General features: G+C 34.5%; 1 protein-coding gene across 1 annotated transcript; it reads right to left on the reverse strand.

The window, feature by feature from the left end:
* Positions 1 to 3,575: 3,575 nt before the first annotated feature.
* Positions 3,576 to 14,043, reverse strand: LOC140959532 (protein MICRORCHIDIA 7-like). The gene is made up of 20 exons (XM_073417412.1): positions 13,528 to 14,043; positions 12,736 to 12,810; positions 12,505 to 12,539; positions 12,328 to 12,406; positions 11,021 to 11,113; positions 10,837 to 10,921; positions 9,981 to 10,056; positions 9,532 to 9,660; positions 8,473 to 8,571; positions 8,283 to 8,384; positions 7,392 to 7,553; positions 7,222 to 7,317; positions 6,687 to 6,738; positions 6,500 to 6,611; positions 6,337 to 6,398; positions 5,884 to 6,224; positions 4,894 to 4,955; positions 4,729 to 4,816; positions 3,820 to 4,030; positions 3,576 to 3,741 (listed from the first exon to the last, which is right to left on the reverse strand). The coding sequence occupies exons 1-20, from the start codon at positions 13,943 to 13,945 to the stop codon at positions 3,713 to 3,715; spliced, it is 2,406 nt and encodes an 801-aa protein (XP_073273513.1). The 5' UTR covers positions 13,946 to 14,043; the 3' UTR covers positions 3,576 to 3,712.
* Between the last annotated feature and the right edge of the window lie 1,201 nt (positions 14,044 to 15,244).

Below are 15,244 nucleotides of genomic sequence, written 5' to 3' on the forward strand. Positions count from 1 at the left end.
ACCGAAACAACTGTTATCGTGAGGATGCTTTGTGGTCCGTTTGCTTTTGTTTCGTATCAAATATTCTTTTATCGAGAATCGATAGAAGACAAAAAGCAAAGCAGTATTTTCAATGTGTATCATTTTTAGAATCTATATTATAACGATATGCATTTAATTTAGAGTATATTATTTTATATAGTGAAATATTTGAAAATGATGGGTAAAAAGAGTATAGGAAAGAAGGAGAAAATTGAGAAAAAGAGAGAACAAGGGGCAAAAGGGGGTGTGGCGTAGGAAGGACCAAAGGAGGGTTGAGAATTGAGAGGAGAATTCCAATTTCCACGTTCTGAAGCTGTGAGAGTTTTTTACTTTCTCTCTTTTTTTTTTAATGGATGAGCTTATGGCTATATATAAATAAAAACCAAAATCTTGGTTGGGCTCAGCCCATACTATCCATACGCCTCTGTATAAGAGTCGATTGTCCGTTCGGTCGCGATTTGCGTGGACTTGGACTCAAAGATACATTATTTTCTGTTGTTTTTACCTTTTGTTGTGCTCGGGGTCACGAGTTTTTGTAGTTAAATGACGAAAAAATTAGATACAAAAATCGTTTTATACGTATACATAAGCGATATAATTTTCATAGTTATATATCAGCTTGATCTGATAGAAAACCGGATTTAAATTTTTTATCCCTACCAATTTACAAGGCCGGCCCGGGCCTAAAAAGAGAAAATTATTCCCAATAGATTTATTGTGTGTTTTGTTTAAAAAAATAGCTCTCTCCTATGTATTGGTTTTTTTTTTTTAAATTTAAAAAACTGCATACATTGGGGTCTTTTAAAAAATTGTTTTACCTAATAGTTAACTCGAATTCTTGTCAATTGACACATCTAACTATTCCAAAATAAATTGTATATCCTTGATTAGTCATGACAATGTACCAAATAATTACTATCAACTCAAAAAAATAACCTAGAATAGAGAATCCAAGTGTTACCAATAAATTATCTGAAAAAAGCCACAACAAAAGTTCTATGGATAGCTAGGGAGCTAGAGCTGGGTACCATATTTCTAAAAAAAACCATACCAAAAGTCCAAATAAGGTTAATCTATGTTACACCGGGAGTATTTCTCTCCTATTCCAATAACATTAAATCATATGAATCCCTCACATTTTTATGCAAGTTGACATATATGTTGATGATCCAAATACTAACATTTGACCACATCATAGGGGGAGAAATACTGCAGGTGTAGCTCAGAATGATCCGCTATTGACATTGCAACAAATCAAAATAGTTAACTTCGAGGCTTGTTAATTGCGTCACAAACAAACATTAGAAGCGATAAGAGTGTCCGACTTATACTTTATGACGCTCAAGTCAACGACTACTCGAAGAGAGTCCAAAGATAAAAGGAAGCTTGAATAACCAAATGAGAAATGGGGAATATCACCTTCTATTTTAGGTGTTTTAGTAGAGTTATAGGCTTAACAATAAGCCGGAACATTTTGGGCTCAAGGCCTTAATTATGGACTATAATAATAATAATAATAATAATAATAATAATAATAATAATAATAATAATAATAATAATAATAATAATGATGATGATGATGATGATGATGATGATGATGATGATGATGATGATGATGATGATGTACAAAGTAAATTCCACTTGACTAGTATAAAATATCAACAAAAAGGACCATTTTATGAACCCCACGAACTACAAATTACAGCCGGCATCTCTTGGAAAATTAAGAAATGTTAATCGAGTAGACGGTGTTAGAAAAATATATCAATTTCTTGTTTATAATTTAATATCATCCATAATTTAAAAAATCATAATCTATTTCTAATAGATCGGAATTGAATTGAATTATTTGGACACAATTCGATTTCGATTTTTATTAATCGGTTTCAGTTTGTTTCACTATATGAATTGATGTGAGTTCATGATTACTTATTTTTTAAAANATAAAAGGAAATTGAAGTTCACAAATTCGAGCACAAAGAATAGGGTTCATGCATGTTGTTCCAAACAATCAACTTATTTTGAGTTACCATGCATGAATTTTATCGTCAATATGTTATATAATTCGATAGAAATAGTAAATAAAATAAACTTTAATTCTACGTAAAAAAAAATGAAAGGCCTTGATACCTCAGAGATGAGCCCATTAAAATCGAGTCCACACCTGATCATGGGCCCCAGCCCATCTCTAGCCAAGGTAGAAGGCTCATGACAGACCCAGATATTCTCCTATAAACACCAGATTTGAGTGTCCAACTCATATATATTCACTATATTGACTTTCAGTAGTACCTTTAGCTGCTCCCCTCTTATATCATCAGTCTCTGATTTGAGCGTTGGAGGGGCTACGCCGGGACACCTTCTCGGCCCCCTTCTAACTGTCCTTTTCGTGATTTCATGCATAGAGCCAATTCGAAGCCTGCGTCTAGACTATCGTCACCTGCTGGAATCGGACTCCAAATTTTCATTAAGTATCATGCCTCAACATTGTGAATTATACAAAAGTTGATTTTCGATTATTAGAAATAATTAAATTTTGATCAAAATATCAGAGAGTATATCAAAACGAGTTAGGCGTAATCTTGAATTTTCATCACATGACCATTGCGCTTATCATATCAAACGAGTAATCTATGTCTTTCTATTAAGAACTATGTATATATGGACATATGAAGTGAAACACCATTTTTCTAATATAAGTAATGAAGTCTAATAACACAACACAGCAGTATATGGAATCATGAAATTATTTTCCAGATTGAGTTCGTGCATGTAAAATGATTTATTCGACCATATGGTGAAGGTAAATGGTGATACGTACTCCCATTGTATATCTAACGATTCACAATAAGCAACGTATATTTTTTCATGTGATACAACACATTAATATATATGAAAAACATATTACATCCTGTGAGCCAAGGTTTTAGCGTGGGATATACACATTGTAACATGGAATAAACACTATAAAATACACTCGATGAATCTTTGAACCTTATGCATGTCAAAACACTGGCTGGTTAGGACGTATAATGCTTTAATGAAAGTGATTATTATCTTCCCACAAGTTATATCCTCATGTTATGGATTATAAGCACTTTTTCAATATAGCAAATAGCCCCTAGTTGTCACGATCAACCATTAACAAAGTGCTTCAAAAATTGGAATTTATAATTTTTTTTAAAAAAAAAAATCTGAGTGGAAAGCATAAATTATAGTATTTATAAAAGTTTCTCCATTAACAAAATTGGAATTTTGAGACCGGGTTTTAGCCCAATGGTCTCACCCACCAGCTTAAGCTGGCTCCCTTCTCGGGTTCGATCCCTCTCCCCAGCGTGCGTTGTAATAAAAAAAAAATTAGAATTTTAAAAAAAATTTGAGGAAAACAAACCAGAGTCCATGACCAAATCAAAAAAGGTGGAAGGGCTGGTTTGATATTTGGTTCGCATTATGGTGTAAATATATACCAAAATCGTTTAGCTGACAACCCCTGTCCATAAAATGGATTGTAAATGAAAAACAGAACTCAAGCAAATTTTTGAATTAAAGTTAGTAAAAAAATGGAATGATATCATTAGGTAAGATCTACTAAATTGTTCGAATGACATAATCCATGGTGGTTGATGCTTTGAGCATTATCTGCAACTATACATCAGTAAACTCTTGCAGTTTCTATCGAGTAGACGTGAGGCTAATCTCTAATCCTACCATGGACAACTTCTGCATCATAAACAAGTCATGATTAACGTGTCATGAAGAGTTTCTGTACCATCAGTTGCGGAATAGATCATCATTTACCAGTGGAGAACTTTTTCTCCAGAAGCCTAATCTGGCCCATCAACTCTTGAATGGTATTTGATGATTCTTGAATGGCATTTGATGCTTCCTTTAATTTCTTTCTCAAATTCTCTTCTTCAATGTCACGACGCTGTCTCTCTTCTTGAAATATGTCAATTATACTCTCTTGTTCCTTGCTTAGCTCCACATATTTACGATTGGACTCCTGCACCTGATTAAGTCGCAAAAGAAGTCTGCTTAGGTTGAGGTCATACGTAAAAACCATAACATTGTCGGCCATAATAATGAAACCAAACCAAATACTTCAATATTAGGACAACAAACAGGCTCATATTTCGGCTAAAAGTTGTAATCAAAATGAGCACTACAAAAACCAGTACTGAGATTGCCTTTTCTTTCCACGGTCCCTCCAAAACTTAGGACTTGGGGTGCAAATTAAGTTAAGGATTGCATTTCTTTCCACAGTCCCCGCCCTTATCATTGACCAAGTCAATTTCTTAGAAATTGGACTCTGTATTACAGGCTAAAATCAAAAACTCTGTTTTTTTTATTAAAAAAAACCATTATTATATACAGGAAACACAAAAGGATTGTTTGAATTTCAATCAAGTACCAAACATAGGTAGTGTCACAAATTTGCAAACACGATAAAGGTATAATGTCGGTACTATGGTATCCAAATTTTCTGCCTCGCAAAATAAAAGAACATGTCTTCTTTTACCTAGTGTGTCCCAGAATACTTGATCACAGTCGAAATCGAAGCTATCATAATACGTAAGGCATAAGAAAGGAAATCCAATCCAGTAACAATAATGAACCAGAAAGCATCTTCTATAAATTTTGTAAAACAAAGCGAACAAGAATCGTATCACGAGACATAACTGAGGAAATTAATACAAGAATTATCACCTGAATTTCGAGATACTTGCATCTTTCCTTCTCTTTCTGCAAATCATTCAGCAAATCACCCAGAACCTCTTCTTCTTTCCTTTTCAATCTGCATTTAACACAGAAAATCGACTTATCATATGATAAAAATACCTATATGAAGCACCGTTCATGTGGATTAAATACCTCTCTTTTAATTGGCGATTCTCTTCTTCCAACAGAACCAATGCAGATTCATTATCATTTGCCTTTTGAAGATAGACAAAAACCAACATAAACCCATGTCCAATGTTAGAAAATCATGTTTCCACAAAATAACAAATTAGAAAGTGGATTTCATCCTGCGTTTACAAGGCAAATAATTTAAAAAAGTTAACTGTGAAAAATACTGGTTGGAAATATGAAAAAATAAATGAAATTTATAACAGGGTACAAGGAAATGCTTCTTAAATATGACTGCATGTCACAAAAATAAAAACCAACCCCATGATAACAATATAGACAAGTCATGTATTTATAACAGACAGGCCAGGCTACATTTCAGCTGACAAATTTTTGGTCCAAAAAGCACTTGTTGCATCAAGGAGTGACAGTGCACCTGAAGTGGACAGAATCTCATTTGTATAAGATCCATTCCGATATTATTTGTAAATAAAGTTTCCTGTCACTTTTCTTTTGATTCTGCTTCTGATATCAAATTTTAAAAGGGAAAAAGGCAAGCAAACTGGATACATCCAGTTTCAAATGACACGTACTCTACATCCAACAATTTTCACTGTTATTCACTATACACAATCATGGAAGCTTAAATTCAGAAGTTATTTCGTACTTGAACAGGTACCCCGTTGACATTAAAAGCTCACAATAAGATCCAACAATATGCACAAATATGGCCTGGTTCATAGAAGAAGATATGGGAGGTGTTTATGAAAATATACTAATCCTACAAAAAGAACATCCAAAAATTTACCCACTCAGATTAAGAATTTTACTCTAGTTCAGAATACAAAGATTGTCAACATACTTGTGCACACAAAATCGTAAACTAACCTTCCAGCACACTTAGTGGTGCCCATATTTGGAGCATGGGTAAGGTACTCAACAATTACATTTAGTGTAAAGCAATTTTCAGAGGATCACACAATATACCTTCCAAACACCAAATGAGGTGATCACCTGTGAATTTGTATTTCGGGCTGATGATTGGCTGAGCCTTCCAGCAGGTGAATTGTTTTGTTCAGTTTCTTGATGTAACCTTGGGAATCTTTGAGATCTATTTTTATCAAACAATTCCCCCGATACTGAACCATTTGCCCGATTCCTGCAAGTGTGATTTTGCATGTCATTGTCACCAACATCCTCAGTGGAAGAGGATGATATTTCAGTAAAACCTGGTTGTTTCCCAGGGGTTCTGGTTTTTGTAACTCTCTTCCCACTCGAATGCCCATTGGTCCATGTCTTCTCGCCTGGAGTAATGCCTTTTGTTTGAGTTGGGGAAAAAGAATCAGGAGAAGCATCTGAAAATACATCAATATCTGGTAAGATATTTCATTATAGTGTCCCACCAACCACACCCCCACACCCCACCCCAACCCACAAACACACAATGTCATTAACTCCATTATTTACCTCTATCATGATATTTTTTATTGCGCCGGGGTGCATAGCCAATTTTGTGGCAGTGTGTGGTCCTGTCAAATGCAGCAAAAATCAAACAATAATAATGTGTCACTACAGAAGATTATACAATGAAATCATATTAAAATCAACTCAGTCAATCAACAGAATATACCAATATGTCTTTTGCATTTGAACCAATCGTGCCTCAAGTCTTGCGAGGACGGTAGTTCGCTCAAAACCTTGTTTATCATGAGCTGGTTCAACAAAATTGGCTTCAAGGACACCTTTGAAGGAAAAGTACAGCAATTAGAACATCAAATCCAATGAATATTTAGAAAGTAAAAATGACATAATTGTACCTATAACTCCTCGACCATCGCTACCAGGAGGATGCCAAACTCTCCAAAATGGCTGGAATCATACAAAGCACACAATGCAGTTTAGTACAATCTAAATTGAGAGACAAAATTATAGGCGTCCACCGTTTTTTATAGAATTAAAATTTTAACAACATTTCACATGTAGAGATAGTGGCAAGATAATCCATATTTCGCAACTTGAGGGGAAGAGTAAACAATGCTCAATATTCTATGTTATTATATTTCATTTTTAGATAGAATTTGATGTATTATAATCAGGGTATATTTAATTGATTACAATTGTATAGTTGAGAGTTTCCTAGAAGAGACTGTGCATGCATATATCAATACCCCCTTAAAACAAAACTCATTCAGCCAATTTATCAATTCGATTAAAATAATCAATCAAAATTTCAAACCACGAACAACCCTCGCGATAAAACTAAATCTTGACATGCGAAAAAGTCATACATACAAAAAATGTAGAAGAAAAACTTCTAGAGTTTGGATAGAAGCTGAGATGAAATGGAACCACCTTGATAAGTCGATTTTTGTGATAGACGTTAAATCCCTGAACATCGATGTGGTATTTAGCATCCTTCACAAAACCAACAGTGACTACAGCAACCATCTATAACACAGACGAAAGCTGGTGAAACGCATTGAATTATATGGATATCAAACAAAGAACTAAACCAAAATTACATTAGAATTATTTGAAACCCCATCAGTTCCAGGCTGAGGACGATAAGTGATCTCCTGTGACATCATCATATCATTCACTATATTATGGTGCTCGACATCTTTACCCCGCAAAATAATTCGAAATCCAGGAGGAATTCTCAGGTAGAGAATAGCTACATAACTCTGCAATTCAAGTAAGAACTTCATTAAAAACTGTTTCCAGTTATATGGGTGTCCAGAACTTCATTAAAAATGGTTTCCAAATATGGGTGCTTAATTGTTGCATTGACTTGTACATGTACATATGTACCATATATTTTGTATATGAATGTGCATAACAAATGAAGCACAATAAAATTATATCAAATATTTATTAATCATGTTAATGTCAATCTATTTCAAGATGACTACACTAAATTATATTCACTTTCAAAGAGCCAAAACTCTAGTTTTTTATTTTGAATATTGTCGTCACCCACTATACGAGGATGAAAACATCATCATAATCACTATAAGTACATGAAAATCCAAATATTTGTGACAATCTTCACAATCACCATATCAAATTTGCTCAAAACTCATCTTCTTTCATTTTCCAAGATTATCATGCATTTAATGCCCTCAAATGATACAACCTTCAACTTCAACTTATACAACCACACCAGGTGGGACATCCTTAAACATTTTGCGGGACAATTAATTTCAAAATCAAGTTTAACAATCATAAATATTTGACATTTTTAAGAAGCAGCTACGACACAAGGGCATAAAGACAACAAATGTGCAAGAGACAAGAAACCAATTAGAGATCCTAGTAAAACAAGATCTAAAATAAATTAATTAATTATTACAAAAAGAAAGAAGAAACAAAAGAAAAAAATGAATAATCGCTTGATATCAGCAGCACGTTACCCTCAATGAATGTCGATATGTAAGAAAGTGCCTGGAATTAGGATACTTCTTTCCCATTTCTATACTTTTCTCATCCCTATTGACACCTCTGATTTGAATATCCTAAAAAAACCATAGAATTGAGATATTAGGTTATCACATGTTCACAAATAAAGCACCCACGCTACGATAAAAAGTTATGGTAACTCACATGTAGATCGGTGTCAAAATCAAGTTCTAGTAGTCCCTCATCATCCTCCCAAAGATTGTATATAAATATCCGAGTACCTTGCTCCTTCATTTGATAGAACTGCCAAGTAAAAAGAGACGATGTTGGAAAACAAGCAAACATCAAATTTATAAGCATGCTTGTCCAAAGGTATTGGCAAACTCAACAGTGAAGAAGAAAGGGATGCCATTGCTCACCCCCGCACACTTAGTCAAGAGTCAACAAATTCTAAACTCCTCGTTTTAATATCTAATCTTCGTGCCATGATCACAGAAAACCATTATTAAAATGTGAGACTAGAGAATGTCAAAGCCAAACTCCATCCTAAGAAGAAAATAAAAATACAAAAGAAGAAATTTTTTTTAGTTTTTTTTTTAAAAAATTTGGTGGGTTAGCTCGCCTATCCCACAACCCAAGATGAGTTGGGTTGGGTAGAAGTTTTTCCACACGTTCATGATATCGTCTCGTTGCAAAATCTTCTTTGCTCACATTAATGGACCAAGCGATATGGAGCCATATGCTTCAGCTCACTTAGGTTCTTAATATAAAGAGTGCATGTTTTTCTTAAATTTTTGTTGCATGATACATCCAGACTCACAGAGATTTGAGCTCCACTTACGATTAATAGAATAGGCATCCATTATTAAAGGTGTGCAATCAAATCTGTATTTATCGGACTACACTTATAGTTTCTGTCCTTGGCTACAGAATATTGCACTCTTTGTATTTCCTCTTCTCTTCGACCCATAGGCAGAGAGTTAAACCTTTTTTACTTTTCATAAAGAAAAGATAAATATGTCTGAACAATAAAATGTTTGTTTAGAGGATAAGACAATAATTGTAAATGTTTTATTGACATCTCAAATTACATACTAAGATATGACACATATAGAGGTGCAGCAAAGGCAGTACTCAGTGTGCATACGAAGACATAAAGCCAAAGACTTGAGGATTAAGGATAATTTTTCATAGACACTAACAACAAAGGTCATAAGTGACATGACTTCATATAATTTGACTGCAAAAAACAAGAAAGATCACCTGCCGAAGAAGATCTTCTTCGCTTGAAAAGGGAGACCATTGAACTATAGTTTCAACATTTCTCTTCCAGTCATCAGCAGATGATCGAACAATCTTTTTCCAATCATTTCCACTTCTTTCATAATCAAGCTTTCGACAAAATTTAGGAAAAAAATTTAATATTCATGACCCAGCATTATTTTAAAAACTAAATATCATATTGATAGTATCCAAAAAGAACAATTACAGTAGGTGCAGAATATGACTCTCTTTTGATTTGCATGATGCATTTGTGGGGGTGGGGGGGGTGGGTGTGTTGCATGACTGAGCAAGATGTGCACATCACAGTTTTATTTCTATATTTCTTTGAGCAATGGGGAATCTTAATATGTAGCTTAGGATACATAAATTAAGAAGCATATGAAGTCAATAATTTCATACACAAAGTGCAAAATCACAAAGTCACTCACTATGGGAACCACGGTATCTTCTTTTCCAGTGCTCCTCAAAAAAGTGTAGGATAGTAATCCTATGCTTTGAGTCGGCCTAAAACAGATTCAGTACTTCGTTAATCAGTCGAGTAATAAAAGCAAACATTCAGATCAGCATTTAGGAGGAAACAATAGCAATCTCTAGTGAATGTTGAACACTCAACCATATGATATCCGTGAAATTACGAAACAAAGACAAAAAAGGGTGGCCGTCTCGTTTTCACATCAGGGATTACATATCAAATCTGTCCAAATGGCAGATTCACAGGCACTCCTCGAGGCTTTGAAAATTCAACAACAAAGCATTTGTCCTCAGAGTTCAAAAAGAACCATATGAATCTAATTCCAAACAATATCCAGTAAAAGTTCCTAATCCCTGACCAAATACCTAGGAGCAGTAAAAGTTGAAAAGCAGGCGCAGTTGATATCTATGAAAACTAGGAAAAAAAAAAGCTTATATTGGGAAAATTCAAGACCAGTCAGTCACCAAGTAACCATATGCAAGTTCATCTTAACCACAAACTTCTAATGTTGAATAATGAAGCTTTTTTAGGGGATAAAATTTTTAGTACAGAAATAAAGCACTGATGAAATCAAAAAATACCAAGATGAGCACTAGTGATGTCGTTGACCACAATACCACATGGTCCTCCAAAATATAGAATCCACCGATTCCAAATGAAGGAGATATTATATCAAAGCACTAGGGTCAATACAGCCATAATCCAAACTTTTTTGTTGACAATACATTAACAAAAATTTGTGAATTATGAAAGTAGACTACATCGCACGAAGTTTACTTGCACGTGGAACCTAATAAAAAAAAAATGCAAACCTGCTTCCATCCTTCCCACGACTTCGAGAAAAAACAATCACATCAGCACCAAGCCTCATGGTGCTTGTCTTGAAGCCATTTCCATCTGGCATGCACAGTTTCTCAAGTAAATTTAATGTGAACTACTAAGACGGTTTATAGAAGTCAAATGATATTCACAGCCTGAGAGAGACAGAGAACTGACATTGCCCGATAGTGTCTACCATTTTGCTTTTTGAGGAATAACCAAGAGACATGCATTGACGAATTTTATCAGGGTCCATTCCACCACCATTATCTGTGAAAATCTCACAGTAAGCAGATTAAACATGAGGCTATCAAATCATACATGATATGATAATGAAAAACCTCAAAAAGATAACAAGAACCAAATAAATTAGGATATAGGAATATAATCAGTTAAGCAAGAATTCACAGACAAAACAGAAAGAACAATATGGGAGGCAATAATACTGATGTTATTCATATCAACAAAACCCAAAAGAAGGTAAAACTAGCACAATAATTTATGGTTTTAACCTCACATTATGACTTGATGGTACTGGTGATCCAATGTGGATTGGTTCGAATTCTAATAAAAATTTGAACAAAACCAATTCTTATCGGTTTTGCACAATTGCAAACCAAATCAAACCATTAATAATTAAATATCAAAATATTTTGACATTATTAAAAATCAAAATATTTTGATTGTTTTAAACATGATATAAATTTTCTAAAACTAGATATGATAGACAAATATCGATATTCATACAGATATTAAACCGTTTAACAATGTAATATACAATAGAACATTACAAATTTTGCATCAAAATGTATAAATTTTGAAAATACAGATTTTGTAACTTCAGTTTAGGGTTAAAGATAAAAAATAAAAATTGGTATATTGCAACCTAAATTAATTGGCATGTATATTTTTTCACACATAAAATGGGTCTAATTAAATAATTGTATGTCTGGATTTTATGAAAGAAACATTCATTATAAATTTAGCATACTACTAATGATGTAATATAAACTAGGTATCATATATATACTTAAAATTATATTTTTATATAATCAGATTGGTAATCCAGACTTTGAACGAAACCAATTTTTTCGGTTTGCATAATTTAAAACCGATCACCGGCGATTTGGTTTGGACTGGTTCATTTCGTTTTGGTTTCTGCTTACCCCTACTTACTAGTGTACAAGCTTCCATTTCTTGGGGATGGTTTCCAGTTCATAGGGATTCATATCATCATGCCGCATGCCCCGCGTAAAATACTTAAGCTTTGCCCTACTGAAGACCTTTTCTTTCAGATTTCCCAACTACAAAGAGTATTTCATACAAACATATAGTTTTCTTATTTACACCTTAGTCTTCAAAAACCAATTGCTCTACCAATAGGCTAATTGATGCACCAATGGACATGCAATAAGCGCTCCGCGCACATATTTAAATAGAAAAATGATGGGAGATAAAATCAAAGTGGTATTCTATGAAAATACCTTCAACCAGTAACATTTTGGTCCCATCTTTCTTGCTCTTAACCATATCTAGATTGACATGTGTTGCTCCACTGCAGACCTAAAAACAACATATATATAACAAGAAAGAAGTCAGATTCCTGACGCAAACAAACTTGTAACATAATATAGATCAACCAGATGATAGAATTGATATACCTCATCCAAGGAATTGTCTAGAAGTTCTGCAAAAGCTGCAAAACGAACACATGCACAGTTCCAGGACAGTAAGAAATGGAACCTTATACAATTGCACCTCACAGAAAACAGAACATGCATCACAAAAATGGGAGATTGTAAACAACATCGCATCTCCACCTAAACAGAACTACAGAAGCATGCATCACGAAGAATATAGCTCAACTATTCAAACAGGATGTAGTTCTTTACCTCCAAGAACCCACTTATGACTAGTCGCATTTGAATGCAGAAATTTGGGATGTATTCTGACATGATCCATGCTACCTGTAGATTTATAACAGATATCAGTTGGGAATAGGGCTATTTCATAATATTAAACAACTAAAGTCTCAATAACAAAGAAGTTGCAAGCAAACTAACGAAGAGATACTTGAGCAGTCACTCAAGAATAAAAACGATATGCTGCATTTTGACCTATTATCGCACCCTGATATAAGTAGTAAATCAACACCATTTTTGGGCAAGACACTAATTTTTTAACATTTAAACCAAATGGAGTTTAGTCCACTTTCATACATGTTAATTCAAGAAATCTAGGGTGACCTCATCCTCAATTATACATTTTAGGCGAAAATCATAACATTGTTTGTGAGGCTCGGGGCCGAAGACAGGGGGTGATAGGTACTTCTCATATAAAAATATGCATCTTTTTTTCGATAGCTTATCATATAAGAACTCCAAAGTTAAGCGTGTTTGATTTGGGACTGGGACAGTTCTGAAATGGGTGACCTCTAAGCAAGTTTTTTAAGGTACTTGTGAATGAGGATATATGCACGATAGAAAAACTCGTTTTAGTACGGTGAGAACATTCGTCGAATCTGAAGTGTTACATTGTTCACTTAACCCAGAAGTCAAGCTGCAACCACGAGAGCACATGTACAACCCGCAGTCCCGGAGGAGTCATCTCTAGCGCTTCTAGCACAGCTTCTCCTCCCCAGCAAAAGACACTCAAAAACAAACATGCAAGGAGAAAAAACTCACCATTATAAGTATTCCTGAAGCCAACAGCTGGCGTCGCTTCATAATCCCCCGCCTTCCAGAACTGCTTGACAGACCCCTCCACAGGCGCCATCACTACAGATCCTACATTCGCCATTGAAGTAGAAGAAACGCCAACCGGAGGCCTTCTAGACGGCAAAAGGTCCAAAAACCCCACCGGTAAGTCCCCAGCCACCTTCTTCTTCTTACTTTTCCCATTACTCACATCAGCGCTCAAATCCCTAGACCTTTTCACACTGTCCCTAACTTCGCCACCGTCTTCGGAAGACGAATCAGAATCCGAACTCGACAGCTCGATAACCGAAGGCGGCTGCGCGGAATTCGGGTTCGGCTTATTTACACGAGCGAAATTGTGATCCAGGAGTTCTTGCTTAACCTGGAATCTAACGTTGTTCTCCATGGTAGTGGAAATCGAAAAGCTTTGAATCTCTACAGAAGGCAAAAGATTTAATGAAAAGGAAGATGACGTTACGAGGGCAGCCGAAAAGTTCAAAAAGCGTCGAAACGACACAAACAGAACAAACGCGTTTTGTTGTCCAGAAAGCGTTTTCCGATTAACGTTTTCATTGACTGATGGCAGTTGAATTTTATTGTCAAACTTTAATTGTACTTTTTTGTGGACAGTCATGACCTTCAACTTGTTTAGATCCAACGATTGTCAAATAAAACAGATACATTATAATATCACAAACTCTATGATTTTGACACTAAACCTGTAATACTTGACTCTAACTATTACTAATGTTAAAAAAGAAAAATAATTTTTTTAAAAATTTTTACCAACAATCAACAAGAAATCGTCTTTCTTCAAAAACTAAAATCAAGTCCACGATTGATTTCCAAATTCCTATGGCACGGTGGTGGCGGTGTCGAGAATTGGTAGCCGAAAATTTTTCTTCTCGAGAAAAGGAGTTGATAGAACTTTTGAGTGAGAAGAGAGAAAATTGTGACTTTGATATGTGATCTATTATTTAAAGATATCGTAGATCTTGTAGAGCTCACTAGGATTCTTATTAGGTAATTGAATAGGTCTCTGACGTTCTCACGAATCTTTATCTGTGAGACGGGTCAACCCTACCGATATTCACAATAAAAAATAACACTTTTAGCATAAAAAGTATTATTTTTTCATGGATGACCCAAATAAGATATACGTCTCACAAAATACGACCCGTAAAACCGTCTCACACAAGTTTTGCTTAAAAAATTTGACCAAATAGGACACCAACTAGTAGGTGTTTGATTGGGATCCTCCAGGTCAATTGCTCAAAACTCCTACCGGGTGTTTTGCCTAACTAGGACACCTACTATTAGAATTTTAATAGGATACTCCAAGCTTATTAATTAAATAATTCATGATTGTAGTTTCATCACAATCATTATCGATGATCAGACCTAATTGATGTAACAATGGTATACTGCTCTAGAATCATATCTGATTCAATCACATCTTATCCAGAGTTAATAAGATCACATATGGTGTTTCGACAAGGTGAAAAATCCTAGTTCTAGAAAGATTCAAGTGGGGTGAATTCAATCTAGAGTTTTGATGATTTTTACTGACTTTTTTAAATGACTGACTTTTGTTGATTTGATAGATTTTTATTAAAATTTACATAATCTCACAGATTTACAAACAGATTTATGTGGATTCCTGTAGATTTTTTTGTAAGATTTTTATATACTTTTGGAAAGTTTT

The sequence above is a fragment of the Primulina huaijiensis genome, chromosome 15, assembly GCF_012295235.1.
Source record: "Primulina huaijiensis isolate GDHJ02 chromosome 15, ASM1229523v2, whole genome shotgun sequence".
In the NCBI taxonomy this organism is placed as follows: Eukaryota; Viridiplantae; Streptophyta; class Magnoliopsida; order Lamiales; family Gesneriaceae; genus Primulina; species Primulina huaijiensis.